Genomic DNA, 18,797 nt, shown 5'->3' with positions numbered 1-18,797 from the left:
CTATAGCAAGGTTTAAAAGGCTGTCAGTAATTTTAGCTTCAAAATACTTCAACTTGAACTGAATTCAACCAGCTAGTGTGGACTCTACATATTATTTTCAATTTAAATTTCTGAAATTGGTATAATTTAGCATTTCCCTTAAATATACAATACAATGCCTTCTTCCTAAAATACCTGTCATATTTACTGTACCACTGATCCAAACATTCCTTTGCTATTGTATACATTAATTTAAATATTATGAAGCAGTAACATGAAGTGAGCATAGATAATTTAAGAAATGCCATTCAGATAACAGTTTATATAGTTTGGGTTTAGAGGTACAATCACCTTGGTATTCAAATTTATAAGAAGTTGAGGTTTAACTTAGAGTACCCAGTGAATAATCCTAAAACTGTGTTCTTAAAGTCTTTACAGATGCATAAATCCATATGTATGTTCATAGACATATATGTACATTTATATGAAGAAAAGCAGAAATGACAAGGAAAGAGACTATTAGTAGGAAAAAATAGGGAGATGGTACTAAAGGAAGGGAATAGGAAGATCTGAACATGGTCAATGTGATATACATGACAGAATTTGTACATTAAACCAAGCACTATATATAATGAACATATACTAATAAAAAGTGACTGATTTATTTTAAATTACCTAATATATTTAATTGCCTTTTGTGGGTCATTAAAGCTTTGAATTCTGATTGAAATTATGTACAACCAAAAAAGATATGTATACTGAATTTCCAAAAGAAAAAGTTTAACATCCATTGTAGGACTTTTTTTCTCTCTCAAATGGACCATACAATTTCATAAAGAAAAAAAATTCTGTTTCTTTAAGCTCACAATCAACATTCTTTAAGAAAAATGTACAGAAATAATAAATATTATTTGGTAATAGCCACTGAACAAAATATCTCTATGTGTGAGAGTATTGATTATCTTCCAATTAACCTTAACATGACTTTATATCTGTCGTTGATTCCTTTGTGAGTCATCACAGACTTTGAAGTGCCTGTGTTAAAATTAGGACCCACCCTTTTCCTTCCCTTTTGAACTATGAGTCATCCAGTATGGTCAATAATAATTTTAGCTAACATTTATGTGAGATTTTTATGCCAACACTTTCTAAATGCATTCATGATAGTTCATTTAGTATATATAACAATAATACCACACAGATACTGTTATATTTCCATGTTTCCTGAAAAGTTGTAGAGAACTAATCTTGTTGAAATTTACTAAGTAGGATCAAAATTATAAATTAAAGCAAAGACAATGTCCCCAGTATTAATGCTCCTGATAAATTATGTTGTATTACCATCAGGTATCACTCTTCAATAAAAACTTCCTGTTACTTTAACTGACTTACTTGGACTTTAGCATTATTTCTTATCTTTAATAAAATTCCTTAACTCTTCAACCTGGACAAAACATATTTTCCAAGAATAGTAGCAATTATTAACAAACATTAATGTTAATATTGAATACTGATTATTTTTCACATAATAATAGCTCTCTTAAGATCACAAATAATTTCTTTCCATATGCAGTCAGCATATCATTTGTGCATTGCAAATACCAATTAATCAATATACACTTGTTTTAGAAATTAAAGTAGACTAATAGTAGAGCATGCAGACTCAGGGTTACACTTGAAGGCTGCATAGTTATGTTGTTGTGCAGCTCCACAAGTGCTTTAGGTTGCAATAAACTTCTGCTTTCTAATTTAGACCTTAGATACAGTTCATCACCATATTTTAACTCTAGTGGCAAATATCCATTATCCCTTCCACAGCAATAGCTTCTTTAAGGTGAAACTCAACTTGTTCTCTGTGTATTTGTTAGCTTACTATTTTTTTAATTAGGCCAATAGTCTTTAGTTATTATAGTGCACATTTACTATATGGGTAATAATTGAGTGGTGATGAGCATGCAAAATCAGAGCAATGTTTTGTAAACATATAATAAATGTAATACAGCTTAACACATAAATATCAGCAAATTTAAAGCAAAGTCATTCATATCTTGAGAAAGGAATTCTTCCCTCAGTACCAACCAAGAACTAGTCAGTTGATGACTTATAAGTTGTTAAATCTCAAATATTTTTAGTTATTTTTACCTTTTATGACGTGGTGGTTTGTCAGATTCTGCTTAAAAATGAAACAGTAGAATTCCAAGGTTTCTTCTTTTTGGCGTTACTATTTTAGTTAATTTTAACTAAGTTTTTAGTTTGAAGTTTAAATATAACTTAATTTATTATTCTATCACAAGTGTAAGTATTTTAAATTTATTTTAAAATAAAATAAACCCAGTCCTTCAAGCATTCATTCATGGTCTGAGTTTCAGAGTCTCCCACAGAGAAGTATAACATATACTCATCAATGCTTTCTGTTTAAAAACTTCTGCTTTATTATTTGCTTTCTCAAAAAATTCTAGTCTTAGGAGAGAGTCAAGATGAACTTTATGAATGGTCAACAGCTAAAGTTTAAATGATCTTAGGAACTATAATTTGTAGTCATGCAACGTGAACCCAAAGAATCAAGCAGCAGAATAGTCTCTGGATAGATTCTTAGATTCTTGTATGCTTTAAGGAAAGAGATAGGTTACACTGGATATATACATCCAGGCCCTGAGACATCTGGAACATCTAATGATATACAAAGCATAAGAGAAAGCTATTCACAAGGGCTTTAGACTTGGTATAACATTGTAGCTTTTACAAATAAGTATAGCACTGAGATTTCCCTCACCCTTCTGGGAGACAGCCCACTAGGGATAAAAGGAAATACAACTTAATTATTAAGATATCTATGTTCCAAAATCAAGTAGATGAGGGCCGTGGAGAATGTAGATATTTTTAAAAATCACAGTAGGAATTAAGTACATTCTGGAGGACATTTCTTTCCTTAAATGAACCTGTGAGATAAGCTAAAAGAATCTTTTAATTTAATTTCTGCACAAAAGAAGTAGCACCTGAAGCTTTGACTGGAAAACACTTTGTTAAACAGGCAATATAGATATTAAAGGGATTAATGCTCTCTGTAATATAGTCATGGCCTAATTTTTCTTAATTATTTTAAACTATGTTTTATTATTTGTGATTGAGAAGATAAAACACAATATTAAGATAATATAGACAGGCACAAAATACATCTAGTTTATTAAGTCATAACTAAATTATGACTGACTAGACTTAAAGTCAGGTTCATTTCTACTTTTTAATATATTTTATTAATTCCTTGATTATTTCATGCATGCATATAATATATTTGGCATATTAATCCTCCACTCCTTCATATAACCCTTCCTAGATTACCCCTAAAAATACTCAATTTAATCTCCTTTTTTTAATTATAACCCACCTATACCATTTTTTTATTTCCACATACTCATAAGACACGAGGCTATGGAGTGACATTTACCTTCTAGGACCCACATTAATAAAGAAAAGTGACCCTTCCACACCAAGAAGCCATCAACAGGTGAGGAATCATAACCCCCTACCCTTCTGTATTAGCCAAGGTTATCTACAGGAACAGAACTAATTGAAAACTAAGCAATTGTTCTATTGGATCTGCTTAGCATCATTCTATGAATAAATTTCATAAGATATCCTTTTTTATTTAAAACTTTTATACATTGTATTTCTTTTTAGTTTCAGAGCTTTATTAGGAGGAGGAGGAGGAGTGTGGGAGGGTGTGATACAAGAGAACCAGGCCTGGGAAGGAGCTCCTGTGAAGGCCAGAGAGAAAGATGGTGGGGGGGGGGAGAGCAGATCAGAGAGAGCTGTAAAATGTATTTTGATGATGTTTTTCACATTCCACAACTCCTCCCCATCTCTCTACCCCCATACCCTTATGTTCTCTCTTTAAAAAAGAAATAATGGGAGGAAGGAAGAAAGAAAGAACATAAACCACAAAAATGAAAAACAAAAAAGTCAAAATAAAACCAAAATCAGACACACGCACACGCACAATCATTAGGTTTGTTTTGTGTTGGCCAACTGTTCCTGGGTGTAGGGCTTACCAGGAGTGTAGTTGATATAGCCAGTGACCCTCCATCAATTTGTAAATAGCTTCTTAGTTAGGGGTGTAACTTTGTATCTACAATGTTTTCTCAGTGCTGAGATTTTGTTTGGCTTGAACCTGTAAAGGTTTTGTTTGCACTGCTAATGGCCAAGATCAATAAAACAAATGACAGCACATGCTGGTGGGAGACTGGGGACTCTATTGTTGCTAGTGAGAGGACAAATTAGTTAGTGTAGACACTTTGGAAACCAGTGTGATAATTCCTCATGAAACTGAGACTCAATCTACCTCAAGATTCAACTATACAGCTCTTGGGTATATACCCAAAGGACTCTACATCTTACTACACCGATACTTACTCATCCTTGTTTATTGCTGCTCTATTAATGATAGCCAGAAATAGGAAACAGCCTATGTGGGGCATACATGCGCCACAAAGAGGGTGCCGAGAGAAATTTAGATAAATAGAGCTTAAGCTTTAAACTGTTTACACAGAGAATGGATACAAATGGTACCAGAGGAAGTTAGTTTAAGCTGTTGGGGCAGAGAATAGATACAAAGAATGGCTAAGAGGAAGTTAGCTTGGGTTGTTTGTATGGAGATTAGAGACAAATGGTGAAGAAGAAAGTTAGCTCAAGTTATTTATGCTAAGATAAGATACTAAAAACAGGAGATGGTGTCAGGACATAAACAACTTGTAAATAGGGTGACCTTTAAAAAGATTGGTTGGTTCCTTCACCCCCTCCTAGGGTTCTGAGGTTTTCTGGTATAAAAGAGGCTTACTGCAGTTCTTGCTTGACTTGACTCCCCGCTGCATCTGATTGTCTCCTGTCTCATTCTGATTATCTCTGGGTAAGAGGGAGGCTGGGGAGCGGCATGCACTTACCTTTCCTCTGTTCCAAGCCACCTCTTTACAGGTGACCTAAGTTCCCAGTGGGGCAGGTCCCCACAAGCCTAAATGTTCATCAGGTGATGAATGAATAATGAAAATGTGGTACATTTACACAATGGCTTTTTTTTTTTTTTTAGCTCAAGAACAATTTTATTTTTTTAAAAAAAAAAAAAACAGGACAAGTAAACTGGATCATAGCAGCTACCTGAAGGAGAAAATCATGTCAGAGAGGGCAACAAAGCCATGTGGTTTGAGTTAAGTCAGCATTAGAAATCAGCCACATATCAGACAAGCAGCCACATGGTGGGAAGGAGGGTTAAAAGAAAGAGCAAAGTCCAAAGTGTTAGGAAAAGGATGCTTCAAAAAGAGATAAGAGGTGGGGAAAGGGAAATTATGCTTTTCTGAGTAATTAGAGAAGCAGACAGACTTACTCTGTAAGGGATTCTGCTAGAGATTCTGTGAAGGAAAAATACATTATCTCATTAAAGGGTTAATTACTGCTCCTATCTCTTTAGTTTAGCTTCCAATGAACTGAAGGGTGGTCCTTTGGCCAGGTGATTGGCTGATCCAACTGGATTGACTCTTTTAACATTTTATTTTATTATTTTATATGTTTGCATGTCTTGTCTCCACAAAGTCTGTGAAACACATGTGTGCCTATTGCCCAGGGAAGCTAGAAGAGGACACAGATCCCAAGGAACTGGAGCTACTTCAGATGATTGTGAACTGCCTTATGGATCAAACTTGGTTCCTCTGCAAAAGTAAATACTGCTGAACCATTTCTCTAGACCCTGTTTTGTTTGTTTGTTTGTTTGTTTTCTGAGACGGGGCTTCTCTGTGTAGTTTTGGTGCCTGTCCTGGATCTCGCTATGTAGACCAGGCTGGCCTTGAACTCACAGAGATCCACCTGGCTCTGCCTTCTGAGTGCTGGGATTAAAGGTATGCACCATCACTGCGCGGCCTCTCTAGACCCCCTTTTAATGAGAGACAGCAAGAGGATGGATCTGTGGGGAAGGAGAACTGGGGAGGAACTGGCAGGAGTAGCGTGGGGGGAAATTGTAATCAGGATATATTGTATGAGAAAACAATCTATGTTCAAAAAAAAGGAAAAAAAATTAAGAAGAGGAAGAATTCCATGCCAGGGTAAAGGGCATAACCAATCAAACTAGCACAGTGGTCCCATACCTGTCAGGCTTAGGTTCAAGGTTCCTATGTTCACAGAATCCTCATTAAAGGCAGAGTAATTGCTATTTGCCTCTCTGTTGTTTGAGACATTAAGGATGCAGGTGCAGACCCTGAGATCCCCCTGCCACAGGAGACATGAAGAGTAATCATCATTTACATAAGGAAGAGGGTCTTTTCTGTTTTGATCTATATGGCTAGAGCTGGTCAGGCCTAAATAGCCAAAGGTGGTCAAGTCTATGCAGTTGAAGGTAGGAGGCAACTTCTGGCAGGTCTTATTTTTCCATGCATCTTTGTCCTGTAATAATGAGGTTAGCATGGAACTTACTCTGGTGGAATGGTACTCCACCCCAGGAAACTTCTTGAGCCTAGGAACTTTTCACCATGCAAATATACTGTAAATTTTACCCAAGTATTCAAAATTTTATAACCAATTTTTTAAATATATCTGATTTTCAATATTCTTTTTACCTTAAACAAACTTTAATTTTACTTTTAACTTGTTTTGCTTTATTTGCTTTAGGCTTAATTTTGACAACATATACAGAATACTATATAATGAGAGGTAAAAATTGGTCTCTTCCAACTTGCCAAACTAGTGGAAACACATGAGCCCCCATGGTACTGGACTAGATCCTCTGGGTAAGTGAGACAGTTGTGTAGCTTGAACAGTTTAGAGGCCCCCAGGCAGTGGGATTGGGACCTGTTCTTAGTGCATGAGCTGTTTTTTTGGAACCTAGTGCCTATGCTGAGACATTTTGCTCAGCCTTGGTATAGGGAGGAGGAGCTCGGACCTGCCTCAACTGAATGTACCAGGCTCTGCTGACTCCCCATGGAGACCTTGCCTTGGAGGAGGCAGGAAAGGGGGGCGGGTTGGGGGGATGCTGGGGAGGGAGGAAGAGGGAGAACAGAGGAATCTGTGGTTGGTATGTAAAATGAATAGAAAATTTCTTAATAAAAAAAAAAAGAAAAAATTGGTCTCTCCTCCAAGTTTGTCTCTGTAAATAAATTACATTTGTACTTAGCATAACTGACTTTTAACTCATATATCTTAATTATATTTTTCAGTTTACAGTTAAATTAGTAACTTTTTATAGGATTAGGATTTTATAATTTTATTCTGTTGTTTGTGCCTTAGAAATTATAATTATTGAATTAAAGATCCTTTAGTACAAAGTAAACTTTAAACCATAAATACTAAATATTATCTACAAAGAGACTGGGAACCTCATAGTTTTGATCCTTTTGTAGTATACTTTTGCAAAATACCACGGGTTTTTTTTTTTATAAGACTCAGTTTCTCCAATTAGCTATTGCTTAACAAATATAGCAAAAAAAAATCACAGTTTTTTTGTATGATCTAGTTTTAAAACAAACCATTTTGGAAGCCTGGTGTTGCTTCCTTAGTCTAAAAAGAGGAACACAATGGTAAGTAGAGATAAGGATACCATGGATCACCTTAACCAAGATGGTGGTAAAGTCACATGGCATACTTCCATTCTAATGAGGTCACCAGCCAAGTTGGAGGCAAGCCACGTAGTACTCCAGGTAAGCCCGTCAGGCATTATTCTCAGGTGCAAAGTATCTTTTCCTGGGATGTTCTATTTTGCTTTCCTTCTCCCTGTCACAGAGTCGAGTGGCCAGCCTTTGAACAGTGACTTTGGAGGAAGCTTTTCAACAAACTTGCTTGGGCCTCAAGCAAATGATCCACGTTGTTAGCAGCTGCTCTCTGCTCCACTTGCCAGTTCTCATGTGAAGCAGATGACTTCTCATTACGTTTGGAGTGGAACCTATGTGAGATCTTGCTTGTTTTCTTCATTTGTAACGCATTCCCTTCTTCTTTATTTAGTTAATAATGCAATTCTTCAGCAAACTTTCCTGCAAGCTCTAATATTCTTTCTCTTGTCTCATCTAAACAGTTGTTGATATTTTCAACTGCTTATATGAATTTCTAGTATTTCTGTTAGATTTTTATCAAGATATCTATCTCCTTCTGGACCTACTTTTAGTAGTTCAGGCTAAGCTGGTAACATGAAGAAAGACTGTCGCTGACAAATATACTGATAAGAGCAAGCACCAGTGTGCCCAATCTTCCAAGGAATATATGTCACCATGGCACACAACTGTCTAAGAAGAAAAGTAAACAAGCACTATTGGAGACTGTTAGATTCTGGCCCCTAACTGCTACAAACTCTTGAAAGTGCCACCTTTTACATATGCACACGTTTTCCTCTTCAATGAGATTTATACCAGTGCAGTGATTAATGATATTTTTTTGCCCATGTTTACTTTGTTTTCAACCAGAACTTAAAATTAATGATTCATTCTCCACAGTCACTATGGTAATAAAAGGAAATTTTACTGATAGAAAAGCAACACATTCTTAGCCTGTCCCTCCTAGAACTGAATAGCATTACTTTCATCCTTAGAAGGTTTGTTGTTGTTGTTGTTGTTTTGAGTTTTTTGAGACAGGGTTTCTCTGTGTAGTTTTGGTGCCTGTCCTGGATCTCACTCTGTAGACCAGGCTGGCCTCAAACTCACAGAGGTCTGCCTGGCTCTGCCTCCTGAGTGCTGGGATTACAGGAGTGTGCCACAGCCACCCCCCCAACCTTCCCCCCCTCCCCCCGCCATCCTTACAGATTTTAACAATTTGTAAGGATTGTTACAATTTGTAGGAATTGTGAAACAAAAGTTTCACAATTCCTACAGACCAGCGATGCTATTGCTTCATATCCATATGGCTTTTGAGCAGAGAATGCATGTTCACTGTGCCTCACTTCTCATATTGAGTGTGGAGGTGGACAAGTTTCTTCTTATATTTTGTGGGTTAGCAAAGCTGCTTAGAGTTTCAAGTACAACAGAACCACCTGTTCTTCTGTAACTTTGCAGCTGCCCTCACTACAGATGGAATCCACACCTGCACTAACTCTGGGGTACTAGTAGATATGACTTATGCCAAAGCTTGGGAATTCACCTCTGTAATTCTACTTTGCTCTGTTTTCTCTGTCTTTGTCATAAGAACCTGGATAACAAACCTACTTTGGGGAAAGATAATAGAAATGAGAGTGACCATGGAATAGGAGATCCCTTCAGGTCATTCCACTGAAGTCATTCACCACCGATGAGACTTCAACAAACCTCCAGTCACATACAGGAGTGAAACTATAACAGAATAACACACACACACACACACACACACACACACACACACACACACTCACTCACTCATTCACAAATCCAGCCCAAACCACCTATTCATGATCTCCTGAATCTGCAAATATTTATTGCATTAATATATTTGTTAGTAGTTTCTATGTAGTATTTTTATAATATTTGACAAAATATGAAATCCAAATGAAACCCAGTTGTTGCTACTACCAAAGATTCAAAATGTAAGCTTTGATTAAAGAAAAACAAAACAGAAACAAAGCAGGACCTGGAAAAAAATTCAGTGGGCCGAAGTTTGAATTCTTGGCACCTATAGAAAAATACTTGTGGCTGGGTATGCTTGTAACCCCACTTTAGGGTATCAGAGACAGGTGGATCTTAGGAACTCACTGGCCAACCAGATTTCCTGATTAGGTAAAGTTCTGTTTAGTTAGAAAGTCTGCCATGCAGGAATAAGGCAGAGAGTGATGAAGAGAACACCTGACCTTCACTTCTGGCTTCTGGCTTCTGGCCCCTACATACATACATACATGCATGCACCACATACAAACACACACCATCATTACCACCACCACCATAATGACCATCACTACTTCCATCCAGAGAGAGAGAGAGAGATTGTCCTAGGCACTAGAACTAGGATGTCAACAAGTTCTACATACAGGTAGCCTGAATAGTCTCTATTCTAATGCCAACAGATCCCCCACTTCCATTTGAAACTTATTGTCAGTCTTTACTATGCATGCCCTTAGCAGCATGCTGTTTCTCAGACCCCTGCCTTAAACTCTGCTTACAGCATTCCAGCTCTAGTTATCTTACAGCCCACACCTCCAAACTTTTCTGAATTTTCCACGAATGAGTTTCAAAGGTTTCTGAATTGCATTGTTACAGACACAATCTCATGTCTGGTTTTCTGTGTTAGACATATTGTTGCTGTGACAAAAAATACCTGAGCATAATAATTTAAGAGACAGAGAGTTTATTTTGGTTTGGTTTCAGAGGAATTTGTCATGGCGAAGAGTGCACAGCAAATTCATGTGGATGAGGAAGGAGAGAGCAAATACCTGCATTGGGGGCTTTTCATTTTTGCTTCTTCTCAGTCCATCCTGGCCTCAAGTCTATGGTTCTCTGCACATTTAGGCTATCTTTCCACTACTTTCCAGAATAGTATTTCTAAATCCAACTTGATAATAAAGATTGACTGTTACAGTTGTGTTCTCCACATAGATGAATTTACATACAACCCAACAACTTGGAGAAAACACAATTCTGAATCCAAGATGAGCAAACAAGGATGACCTAAGACTGAGAGATGAATTTAGTTATACTTAATAAATTTGTCTTAAGTGAGAATATAAGAGACACCCCTCTCTTTTTGTAAGTCTCTCTTCCTATAAGCTCAAAAAGCTATGTTCACATAAATGGAAATGAGATATTACAAAAAAAATCTTATTTTAACTAGGCCTTCAGAATTTAGGAAAATAATTTCTCTGAGAGGTCTTCATATATATTATTGTCTGACATTTTCAGAAAAAATATAAAATAGTGCTTCTTTAGATGATTGATATTGTTTAAAGAACTAGAAAAAACATTTAAGAGTAAAATGTATACTTTATAACAATACAAATTTGTTACATAGATTTATGAAAGATCTCTGTTCTACTGACCTGAATACAATTGCCTAATAGACTTAATAACCTTGATCATACCCTGAATGTTACTTTAAAATCATATTTCACCAGATATGACAAAGTCACTATAAAAAAAAAAAAGTACTGCACTACATATCTGGATTAGTGAATGTAAACTGTCCCAGAAGAGGAGACTGACCCTGATTTATAGAATACCAAAAGAACATTATGTTTCTAGGCATTTTGGGTCTTGAATTTGTGTTGCATCAGTGTATTGAGGATATGAGTGACTATGGGTCTAAAATGCTATGTGTGTCTTCAGAGAAGCATGATATTACTTTCCCACATATGAGGCTAGATGACTAGCATGAAGACTCTTCTAGTTCATATAGAAGCTGTTTCACGCTGTTTTTCTCCATCTATGCAAAGCTTCTTTACTTTCTATCCCTCGTGTTTATATTATCCTTCCTTTATTGGTGATCTGATTATTTCACAACTCCAAGTAGAGAGCAGAAACATGCCCTTATTCTTATCTTGTTCCCATTCCTTTGTCTTCTCTTCCTTCTGTTATCATCTGTCTCCTTTCCCTTCCTTTCTCTCCCCTTCTTCTCTTTAGTTTAAGAAGAGTGTCATCCTGTAGCTATTCAGTGGGGGTTGGGTGTGGTTTGCATGGTGATGAGAATCAACAGTCAAGAGTGAGAAGTGGAACCCAAACATGGTGGAATGTATGGTCGTACAAAGATGTGGCAGCCCAGCCTAGGATGTCAGGCCTGCATTTGTGTGGAAATGAGTATAGCCACCTGGAAGAGATTTCCTCCCTTAACTCCATCTCTCCTCCCTCTCCCCACCTGATCCTCCCATTTCTGCTCCCCACTCCAGTCTATCTATAAATCTATTCTATTTTCCCCTACCACACACTGTATTTTAAACAAGCTTATAAATAGTGCTTCCCTATAGTTTTCTCAAGCATACTCAGTATTATTTATCTCTCATTATTCTCCTTCTTCTGTACCTATATACCCCATTTTCCCTTCTCCCCCTGTTATAGTACCTATACAGCATGATGAAATAAACAGAGAGAGAAAGAGGGAGAGATTTTCTAAGAACATGACTTAGGAAATGTTAAATAGCTAATACCAAATGCTACAGAAATTTGAGGAGAAAAAAAGCCCTTCCCCCTCTCCCTTTCTTCCTTTCTTTCTTCCTTCCTTCCTTCCTTCCTTCCTTCCTTCCTTCCTTCCTTCCTTCCTTCCTTTCTTTCTTTCTTTCTTTCTTTCTTTCTTTCTTTCTTTCTTTCTTTCTTTCTGAGATAGAGTACTTTACTTGGTGTTGATTGAATGGAAATAAGAATACTGAACAAAACACATGAATGTTTTAGCATTTGATGTTTACTCCAAATAAATAGAGATAAAACAGAATGTTGGGTTAGTAAACACAAACCACTAATCCTAGAACATCTCAGATCTGCTGTGATGTGTCTCTGTAAGAATATTGATAAGATACAATAGAGTGAAAATTTTCTCTCTGATATTAGTAGCAATAGTGGGTCAACAGACTGCAAATTATTACATTTGACTGAGTGGACTAAGGAAACAGAGGTTTATATGATAGTAGTCAAAAGCCCAGATGCTATCACCACTTTATTCTTAGTAAATTGTTGAGACAGCCAATAATAAATGAAATAATGAGAGGGTCAGCACAGCCCTGTCTTGATTTGCTTTCTATTGCTGTGATAAAGATCATAACCAAAAGCAACCTGTAGAAGAAAGATTTTATTTGGCTTACAGGTTACAGTCCACCATCAGAAATCTGGAGGCAGAAGCTGAAGCAGGGACCATGAAAGAACATTGCTAATGGCTTGCTCGGCCTATTTTTTCCCCTCAAAATTTATTTTTTTCAAATTACATTTTCCAAAAGAGAGGGTTTCTGTGCGCATCATCTTTGAAAGTCTTCATGCCATTTCAGTTCCTAGTGTTTTGTTTGTGTGCTTGTTTTAATTCTGGTTTGCTTGGGTTCTCTTTGTTTGTTTTGAGCATGCTTTTTAAATACCACCCAGGCTCACCTGATGTCCAATCGACTAGCCTACAGGCCCATCTGATGTAGGTATATTTTTCCATGTTTGTTTAACTCTTCTCAGATGACTCCAGCCTGTCAAGTTGACAAAACAAGTATGACAAGCCTTGTCTTGGTCCACTCTGGTTCAGACCAGGGTTTCCCTCCTTTCTTGGAAGTCTGGTTTGCAGTCATTAGAATGAAGGGACTGCTGGATACCTGAGTCACATACTCTTAACACCAAAGGTGTGAGGTAAAATTTTTCTAATTATCCTTATTTATGTATTTTGGAGGCTGATTTATGGATGGCCAAATACCAAAGAAAAGTAAATACACAAATGTTTCATTGACTTTAAGTGATGTTAATAGAATTCTTTATACTGTATTTAATACACTTTCCAATTCTTAAATTAGTTACCACTAACAGATAAAAAGAGAAGCATAATGAGAGCAGAATAAAAGTTATTTCCTAATGATAAGAACTTTTTTATTCAGGGCTTGCCCAGAAGAATGGACTGTAATTATTCAATAAGCTGATAATTTACTAGAATTTATGTTTCCAATGGTGGAAGAAAAGCCTGAGATGTCTTGAAGTAAGTACCGCCAGCCCTGGCATATGATAGTTTGGATTTGTTTGGAAATTATTTCCTTGTTTCTCATTTTCTAGTTTTCTGGGATGTGGATTAAGACTCACCTCACCCTGTGTGTTGCTTCCTGGAGCAAAGGGAGAGACATTCTCCAAGTCTACTTTATGCTAAAGTCACCCCATGTTAATTTATTCAGTTCATAACAAGAAATCTAACCACAAGAACTTCAGCTGAGGAAACTAACAGCAACTATTATCCTGAAAAAGGAGTACATAAAGGATGCTTTTTAAATGTTGAGTAAAAAAAGAAGAAAATGCTTCCAAAAAAATTGCAAACCAAGTTTTATTATAATAGAAAGAAATGTGGACATCAGTCTTTGTTTATAGTTTTACGATGGATTTCCTTAATCAGATTGGTCTTGGTTCTTGAAATTAACTATTTTTAAAAACTTTTCTAATTTATTTCCTTTTCATTCCCTCCACCTCACACTACCATTATTTTTCCTCCATTGAAATCACTTGGATGATAATTTTGAAATGCAATGTTTTGTTGATTTGATGACCTATCCTAGCATCACGGAGCTGGGCAAAGTGATATCTCATACAAAACTCATAAAAACAACAGTCTAATATCATAATTAGATAGTATGGGGTTTTTTTTGCAACATCATGTCACTTTTGCTATGTCAATCTTCGTAATGTAAAAAATCCCATAATGAGTTTAAGCCATCCTAAGATGACACAAATGTAGCACAGTCTGGATACCACTGTATACTGTTTAATATAATACTTTTAATCTATAGTGTGAAGTTTGGATTGACATGTAACTAGCCTTTGGAATCCTCTGAACAAAACTTTAAAATCTTGGTAAACACATGAAATAATTAATAATACTAAAATAATAATAATAGTATAGTCATTAGGTAGATAGCCATCAGTAATATGCAAAATTTGTATCAAATGGTCTTATAATACAATAAATATACTTGCATGTCCAAAAGTTCTACCCAGGGAGGCTGAAGAATGCAGTACAGATCAGAGTTTTGAGAGCCTTAATATCATCATCAGCTTCTCAAGGTGCCTCAAGGTCATAACATCATATTTTCTTGAGGATTTTGTGTATAATTATAAGGTCACCTCTAAACAATGATGTACACTCTTTAATATCTCTTGGATCTTGTAGCATTTAATCAATGTATCATTAATACAAAATTAAACACAAAATACTTTGTTAATGAAACCCATATTGGTATGAGTGCGGGATGTTGTGATAAACTCATAATGGCACAAGTAACAAGAAAGTGATGCTAGTACACAGCTTGTGAACCCAGAGAAAGCTTTGCCAAGGAAGGACACTGCATAACAGAAAGCAGGAGACAACTATAGCTACCTGAATTTAACACTTTTAGAGACATCTTGCATTTGGTTTTTGGCTTTTCCAAATTGCTTTGGACATTTGCAGTAAATTAAGAGAAGCAGCTTGTGATGTTATTAGGCACTGAAATTCTATAATCTGCTGTGGTTATGGGAAATATATTTCATTCTGTTGAAAAATGAAACCAAGTGAGTCTAGGTATATTCTTACCCAACATTTGGTTGGCTTTTCTGAATGATCCTCAATAACCTATACTTGGTAGATACCAAGAAAAATGAAACTCTAAGCTAATGGGGATACAATGGAAATAAGAAATACCTATATTTGAAAAGTGAATCTTCTAGACTAATAATAACCCATTCTAAGAAATCATTTCCCAAGTGATTTGGATTTCTATTTGTTCTCAAATGGTATCTGTCTAAAATTAAACATCAGGACAAATAAATTAACAAGTCTGGAAGAAGAGAGATTAATAGAATCTTGACTTATTTAGTCATATAGCTTCCCTTTTACTTAATTAAGTAAGAATGATTACTAGATGAATTATTTGCCCCAGCCAACAATAACCTGCTAAGATATATGCCTTTGTGTATTCAACAAAGGAGACCCTGCTATCTAAACAAAAGAAAAAGAAAGACTGAATCAAGAGTCTGTGTTTCAGGTTACATGGTGTTGAGTCTGTGGCTGAAATGGCTGAAATGATCAAGTGTGCTCTATTTTTTGGACTTAGTTTTTGTCTCCAGTAATTGCTCCTAGATGTAGGCACTGTTTACCTGAGCATTACTTAAATTATTTGCAAAACAGTGACTTCAGCATGGTTTTCTTTCACACCTGACTTCCCTTGGCATTTACCAAGTCTGTGAGATGCTGTCAGAGTAACCATATCCCAACTGATGCATGCTGCTTATTCACTTTTTCCTATATCCCAGAACCAAACAATTGTACACATGTATACACAAATATAAACACATCCATACATACACACAGGGAATCTAACTTCTCATATGTGTAAATTAAAAGTCTTATATTAGTTTTAATTATGATTTCCAAACTAGATTTATTTCAATAACAATAGTATGTCCTATTGTGTTATCCTAAAGGCACTTTGAATTGAAAAATATAATAAAACTTATCTTTTTGTTATATTGGAGGAAATCAGAGATAACTTACACTACTCAAAGAATGCTATGTAAAATTTCTTGACTTACGTGTTTGGTTTTTTGTTTGTTTGAGTTTTTTGTTTGTTTGGTTGGTTGGCTGATTTTTCTAGACAAGATTCCTCTGTGTAGCCCTAGCTGTCCTAGAACTCACTCTTTAGACCAGGCTGACCTCAAAGGCAGAACCTGCTTCTGCCTCCCAAGTTCTGAGATTAAAGGCATGGCATGTGCCACTACTGCCTGGCTCAAAGTTATTTTCTATGTTCTTTAATTCAGCATAGGTCCTTCTTGGAATGTTTCCTTTCCATTTTCTTATCATAACATACACATGCTCTAACACTGTCACATGCTATCAAATAAAAAACACAACACTGGCATTATATCAAGTGTCATTTGTATATAAGCCAATGTGAAGGCACAGTTTCCAAGTTAATTATGGTGTGAAGTACTTTATCCATCTAAATTCTACTTGTGGATATAAAGTACTTTACTTTTCTAGTCACATAGCATAGTTTTATTGGCAGAGTAAGAAACATAATTGTTTATAGGAAATGCAGCCAATCTTCATCAATATCCAGAACTCTCATATTTAAAAGAAATTTATTTGGAATGTTGTTTACAGGAAATTACTAATGCTGTGTATTAGAAAAGTTGAGTATCTATCATCTCCTTTTTAAAGTACACTTGATTTTTAAATGCCTAAATGGAGAGGATCAGACAGGCAACAATCAGCTAATACAAGAATCAATGAAAGGAGTGCAGGTTCTTTTACAGTAAAACATCTTTCTTGCGCAAGACTCTTTTCACAGCCTCTTTTACATCCTTATTTCGTAAAGAGTAGATTAGGGGATTCAGCATAGGTGTGAACAAAATATAACATACTGAAGCTATTTTACGAAGTTCAGGGTTGTTGGGAGGTGTGAGGTACACAAAGGAAACAGTCCCATAAAGTAAACTTACAACCCCCAGGTGGGAGCTGCAGGTGGAGAAGGCTTTTTTTCTCCCTTCGCTGGAACGGATCTTTAAAACTGTGGATACAATATACATGTAAGACACTACAATAACAATTATTGTGGGCAAAATAATGAGCACAGCCAAACTAAGTGATACCATCTTATTGATAAAAGTATTAGAACAGGAGATCTTTTCAATTGGATTTGAATCACAGTAGAAGTGATCTATAACCCTAGAGGCACAAAAAGACATGGAGAATGTTACACTGATTTGGAGAATGGAACTGACCCAGCCACAGAGATAGGAACCAGCCACTAACTGAACACAGACACTCCTTGACATGCGGACACTATAAAGGAGAGGATTGCAGATGGCAGTGAAGCGGTCATAGGCCATGGCTGCTAGTACAAAGGCTTCTGTTACCATGAAAAGTGCATAAAGGAAAAGCTGAGCCACACAACCCACAAAGGATATGGTCTTTTTCTGAGATAAGATGTTAACCATGGCTTTAGGTACAATAACAGTGGAGTAGGAGAGGTCAATGACAGAGAGGTTGCCTAGGAAGAAATACATTGGTGTATTCAGCCTAGGATCAGTCACTATGATGCCAATCATGCTAAGGTTCCCCAGAAGAACCATCCCATAAATAATCAGAAATAGAAGGAAGAGGACACTGTGGAGCTCTGGGCGGACCCTGATGCCTACAAGAATGAAGTCAGTCACTTCTGAGTTGTGAATGAAGTCAATAACATCTGAATGGTTGACTCTTTCCTTGTCACCCATGGCAAATTTCTGCTTTGGGTTATAAAAGAAAATCAACATATAAACTCCCCACACTTTGTCAGTTATCACCAATAAAACTTCATATTAAAGAAAACACAGTTGATGTAAGCTTTCATATCCACTACCCAACTAAATCTACACAGCAGCAAACTATAGTTGAGAGATACCTTGCTGCTGCCTAAGGCAACATAATTGGATCAAAATGTAATGGTATTCAATAATAGTGTTAAATATAATGTAGTTTGATACTTCTTATATCTGTACTGTCACATGAGAACCTGTGAATTATGATATATGACTAAGATAATATCAAAATTTTAAAGATTATGATAAACTCATAATACTAAAAAATACTTTTCTAAAATTGTAATTTATCATTTAATATTTATTTTCTCTTTAATGTTTTACCTTTCATCTGTAATAGAAAATAAAAAATAGGAAGCTAAGAGTAAAATACAAGGTAGTATCTTTTTTAACAAACTCTTACAACTACAGTTATTTATCAAGAAGTTATTTTTATCAGGGATCTTTTATAAACTGGCCAATCTTCAGTTCATGTAACTCACCCATTTACTCTAAATGCAAATAAAATATCAGTAAGACATTTATATTTTTATCCTATGAAGTTTGATTCTTCCTCTTTCTGTGTAAATCTGTCAAGAAACACATCTGAAACATTTTTGAATGTGAGAAAAAAATAGAGAATTAAAGAAAGGATCAAATCAAAAAAACTCTTGACTCCATAGAAAAAGAATAGGTTATATTAGGCAGGAAATATTAATGAGCTCTTAATCTAATAGTAAGTGCTCCGTAGTTTTAAGAATAAATACATATTAATTTTCTAAAACATCCAAACTGTTCAATTTTCTTGTAGGCTACCTGATTAAACAATAAAAACAACTTTGATTGTCTTGAAGCATTTCTGGTTTTCTTAAATTATGAAAAATACATTCATTATGAATTAAGTTGTCTGGTAGCTAAAAATTA

At 35.8% G+C, this 18,797-nt stretch overlaps 1 protein-coding gene across 1 annotated transcript; it reads right to left on the bottom strand.

Moving 5' to 3' along the window:
* Window positions 1-16,835: 16,835 nt before the first annotated feature.
* LOC114683566 (olfactory receptor 9K2-like) lies at window positions 16,836-17,810 on the bottom strand. The gene has a single exon (XM_028857890.1). The coding sequence runs from the start codon at window positions 17,808-17,810 to the stop codon at window positions 16,842-16,844; it is 969 nt and encodes a 322-aa protein (XP_028713723.1). The 3' UTR covers window positions 16,836-16,841.
* Window positions 17,811-18,797: the final 987 nt, after the last annotated feature.

This window comes from Peromyscus leucopus, chromosome 18 (genome assembly GCF_004664715.2).
Source record: "Peromyscus leucopus breed LL Stock chromosome 18, UCI_PerLeu_2.1, whole genome shotgun sequence".
Taxonomy (NCBI): Eukaryota; Metazoa; Chordata; class Mammalia; order Rodentia; family Cricetidae; genus Peromyscus; species Peromyscus leucopus.
The sequence above is the reverse complement of the archived record's forward strand: the minus strand, read 5'-3'. Positions and strand labels throughout refer to the sequence as shown.

Coding starts and splice junctions, on each gene's coding strand:
- LOC114683566 (XM_028857890.1), bottom strand. CDS start 17,810: ATGGGTGACAAGGAAAGAGTCAACCATTCAGATGTTATTGACTTCATT.